At 52.0% G+C, this 6,000-nt stretch overlaps 1 protein-coding gene across 6 annotated transcripts in view; it reads left to right on the plus strand.

The window, feature by feature from the left end:
* The window catches only part of ST8SIA5 (ST8 alpha-N-acetyl-neuraminide alpha-2,8-sialyltransferase 5), a 42,912-nt gene extending 37,435 nt beyond the window's left edge, over positions 1 to 5,477 (plus strand). For all 6 annotated transcript variants that reach the window (XM_025038644.1, XM_006919928.3, XM_006919929.3 and 3 more), the window contains 3 exons: positions 2,062 to 2,174; positions 2,936 to 3,028; positions 4,194 to 5,477. In XM_025038644.1, the coding sequence (XP_024894412.1) occupies positions 2,062 to 2,174; positions 2,936 to 3,028; positions 4,194 to 4,662 (675 nt within the window). In that variant the 3' untranslated portion in view covers positions 4,663 to 5,477. The remainder of the gene's footprint in view (positions 1 to 2,061; positions 2,175 to 2,935; positions 3,029 to 4,193) is intronic.
* Positions 5,478 to 6,000: the final 523 nt, after the last annotated feature.

A 6,000-nucleotide genomic window follows, 5' to 3' on the forward strand; every position in this document is an offset into this window, starting at 1 on the left:
CAGAAGTATTTCCTGAACGTCCCTAAAAGTGAGTATTTCTTTGAGTTTGTAAAAAAATGGAGCTTCTTAGTCTTCTACCCCTGCCCTGAAGATTCTGATTCCATGGTCTGGGAGGGACCCCAGGAACTCATATTTTCAGAAAGTCCTCCAGGTAGTTTTTGATTTACAGCAGTCTGAGAAACACTGACATAGAACGTAAAAAGCCTTTGATGGTTTCTCCAAAGATGACTGCTTTTTCCCTTTCTCCAGTAACAGGCAAACAGTGTGGTTCTGCCCACCGGTCATGAGATATCCTTGTTCCCCGTCTTGGCCCCCTGGGCCTTTCGCTCCAGGGAGTAGGGGCCATGAGGATGCAGCATCTCCTTTAGGTTTAGCCTCATTCCCAGTGATCCCATTGTAATGTGATTTTCCCTGATGTCCATCTGGCAGTTGGTCCTAACAGAAGCCCAAGGTGCTGACCAGGGCTGTTCCCCTACAGGGCCGGCCAGCTGGTATGTGCTGGGAGGTTAGCTGCCCATCGGCCTCCTTGTGTCAGAGATGGAGGGGACCTTTGGTAATAACGACCTGGTCCTCTCACTGAGACCCCTCTGGGCCGAGCCCTGCACTGGGCAGGCTTTCCATTGACATCCATGTTTCTCAACCTGGGTGCAGTTTGGGGACATTTGACGATGCCCGGAGACATTTTTCATTGTCATGACTGGGGGATGCTCTTGACATCTAGTGGGGAGAGGCCAGGGATGCTGCTAAATATTCTACAGTGCACAGGTCAGCTCCCACAACAAGGTGTGGTCTGGTCCAAAATGTCAACAGTCCTGAGTTCAGAAACTGCTTTACATCATCTCATTGAATCACATGAAATACATGTTGCCATCCTAATTTTATAAACTACAACACTTTAATTTGTAACAAATTTTGTAAAATTTACAAAACGAAGTCGCTGAGAGCTCAAACAACTTGCCCATGGTTCCATCACCTCATTATGGGGCAAAACCAGGATTGAACTTGGGGCTTTTGACTAGAATGCCCAATCCTGGTTTGCCCATGGTTTGCCCAAACTTTCCAGGTTTGACCAAATGTAAGTCCTACATCCCGGGCAAAGTCTTCTGGTCCTGGGCAAACTGGGACAGTCGGTCACCCTACCCTTGACTCCAGGTCTGTCTTCCTGCCCTGTGCCTGCCCAGTTCTACGTGCTTCAGGTGAACCATGAGGGAATTATGGCCTAGAGTGGAGACTAATGGAACCAGGTCTCCTAACTCTCAGGCCACTATTTGCTTTGTCTGCCATCTTGCCTGTGGTCCCCTAGAAAGCATGCCCAGGGAGTCTTTGTGGGCAGCCAGTGTCCATACCGAGGTAACCCTGCCAACTGAGGTATGACAAGATCAAAGCACTGTGAGATGCTTACTCTGTGAAAGTTATCATCACTCAGGGGAAGTCCAGGGCTCCCCTGTGTTCAGAGCTCTTTCTTTGCAGAGAGCCCAGGTGTCCCAGCCTCTCACTGCTCCCCTGATGTGGCCTTGCTTGCTCACCCTCAGTCTCTTGTCCCTGCTGTTGCCATGAACTGACATGTGTCCCAGTTCGGATGATCTTTCTGTCACAGGCCTGTGTCCTCCTTGTGGAGCAGAGGGAGAGTCCGTACCTCTCTCTGAGTTGAAGGTCCCTGGGTGGATCTCCCCATCTCTGCTGCCAGTCATCCCACAGAACACCTGCATTAATCATTAAAATATTTATCTTACCAGTCATAAAAAAGCTGAGCTTCTAAACACTGGGAAAGCCAAAGACAAGCAGGGCTAGCCATAACCAGTCCTTCCTTCTCTTTGGAAACCTGGAGCATCCCAGGACTTATTGAAAAAGGCTGTGGAGACCTGGCTTCTGGTCCCAGCTCATTCGTAATTGCCTGTGGAACTGACAAGTCATTTGACCTCTTTTCTCATCTGCAAAGTGAATAACCAGTTTTCTCTTAACATTTTCTACAAGGGCAGCTCATGGGGCTGTGAGGAGTGGAGGCGGATGGGGGTACGGAGGTGAGAGCGCCAGATGAAGGCTGTGCTCCTGTCTCCCCAGGACATGCCCTATTACCGGTCCCAGTTTAAGAAGTGTGCAGTGGTGGGCAACGGAGGCATCCTAAAGAACAGCCGCTGCGGGAGCGAGATCAACAGCGCTGACTTCGTCTTCCGGTAAAAGAATCCCCCTCGTCCGCACCTGCCGCTTCTGCCCCCAGGGCCCTCCCCCTTTGTGCCCTTCCCCCAATGCTGCCCCGTAAGTGATTAATCCCCTACTCCTCACCCCTGCAGAACCTCATGCTCTGGGTTGTCCCTTCCCCTCTCCAGCACTGTCCCTTTGGGCACATGGTCGAACCTCTCCGTCTCCACATCTGCAGAATGGGAGCCAATGGCATAACAGATGTGAAGACACTGAGGACTCATGGGGACCATGCAGATCTGTTGGTGAGGCCATCTGGGCAGCCAGCTTCCTGGTTGGGTGCTCCTCTTCCAGAAGCACTGTTTGGAACCAGGCTGGCCTTGTGGCTGACACCCATATAAACTTCACCTTTGCTTACCTAAGCTAGAGGCTGGTCCTTGTATTTCTTTTTCCTTATGTAGCACTCCGTCTTACCTCTTTGGGTACCCTCGCTTACATCTTCGACCTGGATAAAGAAGATAGGTTGAAAATAAAAGCTTAAAGCAAAGACACTTGGGTTGAGGCTGGAGTGGGCTCTCGTGGGTCTTAGATTCGCAATTATCGGGCTGCTCAGTGTTGGTGGGAGAAGGGGTTAGATTGGCCCCTCCATGCCCAGGCCACAAAGATTCCACTCAGCTGGCCACCTCTGCACCCCTCTGCTCATGTGATCAGCATCCCTTTCTTCCCCAAACCCTTGCCCAAACTCCATCTGGAATGACTGACTGCACGCCTCTGGGCTGCCTGGTCTCTTCTGTAGGTGCAACCTACCCCCAATCTCAGAGAAGTATACCATGGATGTGGGGGTGAAGACAGACGTGGTCACCGTGAACCCCAGCATCATCACAGAGAGGTCAGTGACCCTCCTTCTAGACCTGTGCTGTCCAATATGGTAGCCATTAATCACATGTGGCTACTGGGCACTGAAACGTGGCTAGTCTAGATTGAGATGTACTGTCTGTAAGTGTAAAACACACACCCGATTTCAAAGACTTAATATGAATAAGAAGATGGACCATGTCTCATTAAATGTTTATAATGATTACACATTGAAATGATAGCATTTTGGATATATCGGGCTAAATAAAATATATTATAAAAATTAATTGCACCCATTTTTTTTCTACTTATTTAAATGTGCTTACTATAACACTTAAGATTACATATGTGCCCTGTATTATACTTCATTTGGACAGCACTGGTCTAGATTATCTTCACCTAGGGATGAGTCTGAGAGCTTTCAGAGTGTGATGGGAGAGAGCAGCTCCCTATGCAGTGTGTCCAGGTGACACCAGGGGTGTGGGGGTGGGGGAAAGCCTCATGCAAAGATCTCAGCCCCCCACCTGGCTCCCTCCTGGGCTCTGGATGTCTGGGAGGCCTCAAGGGAGCCGGTTAATGTGTAAAACTCCAACCCTGGTATAGTCACACCATCCAGGTCAGATGAAACGTAAGAGGGGCTGTTAAATAGGGCCAGAGGCCCAGGAACACTGACAGCGGAGTGAAGGGGCACTAGACGGATGGGAGATGAGCCAACCCCAGGGCTGTTTAATGTAAAGGAAAGATGAGTGAGGGGCAGTGGGGGGAATGCTGAGAGGCCACTGGTTTGGTGTCCTTCACTGGGGATCTTGGGGAAGACAGTACAGGTGAATGCCCCGAGGGCTCTAGGAAAAGCCTCCACTTCCTCATCACTCCCTCACTGAGCCCACCAGGCCAACCTCATGTGTTTGCGTTAAGCATTGCCACCCCCCCCTCTCCGCGCCCCCGCTGGTAACACACTAGATATTTGTCCCTTTCAGTCCAGCGTCCTTTCCTGCAGCCACTTACAAAAATATAAATGTCTCCAAGGCAGGCTGGACATTCATCTGCTGAGGTGACTGAGGTAAAAGGAGGCAGGGATGGCCTTGTGAGTCCCCTCCGTCCTTTGAAAAGACTCCGGGGTGCAGGGGTGGAGGGAGCAAGATTGCTGGGGCTGCGGGGAGTGGGCGGCCGACCCTCTCCCTCTGCGCCCGCCCGCCCAGGTTCCACAAGCTGGAGAAGTGGCGGCGGCCCTTCTACCGCGTGCTGCAGGTGTATGAGAACGCATCCGTGCTGCTGCCCGCCTTCTACAACACGCGCAACACCGACGTGTCCATCCGCGTCAAGTACGTGCTGGACGACTTCGAGTCGCCGCAGGCCGTCTACTACTTCCACCCGCAGTACCTGGTCAACGTGTCACGCTACTGGCTCAGCCTGGGGGTGCGCGCCAAGCGCATCAGCACCGGCCTTATCCTGGCCACCGCGGCGCTGGAGCTCTGCGAGGAGGTGCACCTGTTCGGCTTCTGGGCCTTCCCCATGAACCCCTCGGGTCTCTACATCACCCACCACTACTATGACAACGTCAAGCCCCGCCCGGGCTTCCACGCCATGCCCTCCGAGATCTTCAACTTCCTGCACCTGCACAGCCGTGGAATCCTCCGCGTGCACACGGGCACCTGCAGCTGCTGCTGAGGAGGCGAGGGCTGCCTGGCACCCCCGGCACCCAGAGCCGCCCTCCTCCTCTCTCTCCTGCGCGGGGCCGGGCAGTGAGAGGCCCTGGATGAAAGGCTGCCACTCCCTCGGTAGTTCAGCTTGGTACTCGGGTCCTGTGGGCCGAGAGGCAGGGATGGGGGCTGGTGCAGAGTCAGCTCTGTGCTAGGCATCCTGGGCCTCAGCCTGGGTCTTGTGGCTCCGCCCTGCCCACAGTAGCATGTTGCTGGGCCATACTTTAAGATTCAGGCTCTGGGACTGCAAGTGAATAAAGCACATTTCCACTAAATTTTAGCATCCAAGAGAGCACAAACTGTAGCAGCCTTGTTACAGCTAAAGGAATGCCCTATAAAGAATGGAAAAGAGGGAGATGGGACATATGAACATGGGTGAAATTTAATTCAGGCTTTTGGGTTCCTGAGTTTTATGCTGAGCCCTCAAGCCCTGATTCGCTGTCTGGAATCTCAGAGCTTAGAGGCCAACCCAAACGCCAGAGCTTCTCGTCAAGACAGAGTGGATTAGAGAGGTCCAGAGGCTTATCAACCAAGGTCACACTGAATGAGTCCATTAAGTGACACCGTGAGACCTAAGACAAAACACTGTCAGCTGAGGAGAGCCTCACCCTTTCACACACATCCTCAGACACACACCGTCAGACACACACACACACGCACACGCACACACACACACACACACACACACACACACAGTCTTGGTGCCTCCACGTACAATCCTGCTTTTGATCTTCTGATGAGAAGGAAATAAACCAGACCAGCCATTTGCACTGAGGTTTTTAAGCCAATGTTATCGACTTAATAAGTGCTTAGCTGTTTGCTTCCTCTTCTGTCTCCTTATTTTCAGCTCCGTTTTAGCCAGGAGTTATTTATAAGACCCGTTCCTCTTTATGTTTCTGAATACTGCAGAATCCTGCTATATTGCGTTCCTGCTATATAAGGCTCTGGCTGGATGGTGCAGACACATAACTGGTGAGCTTAGCGGACGGAACCACGTCATGGCCTCTGACACCAGCATCACTGAGGGATCTGCCGTAAAGGCAGGACTTCCCACATGGCAGAACCTGGTGGCCTTCACACACACGGACCCACAGGGTCTAGGAAGTTAGCTGAGCCTAGGCTGCAAGGGGTTTAACATGTCATTTCACATCTGAACTTATTCCCTTTGCTTCCCCCCGGTGTGTCCACCACTGAAGAGGCTGTGTGTAGTAGACACCATTGGTGAATTGCCTTAGGATTAAGCTTTGTGGAATCATAGAATGTCAGTGCTGGGTGGACTTCGGTGCCCTCCCTCCTCCCCCTCCCT

The sequence above is a fragment of the Pteropus alecto genome, unplaced genomic scaffold, assembly GCF_000325575.1.
Source record: "Pteropus alecto unplaced genomic scaffold, ASM32557v1 scaffold146, whole genome shotgun sequence".
NCBI classification, from domain to species: Eukaryota; Metazoa; Chordata; class Mammalia; order Chiroptera; family Pteropodidae; genus Pteropus; species Pteropus alecto.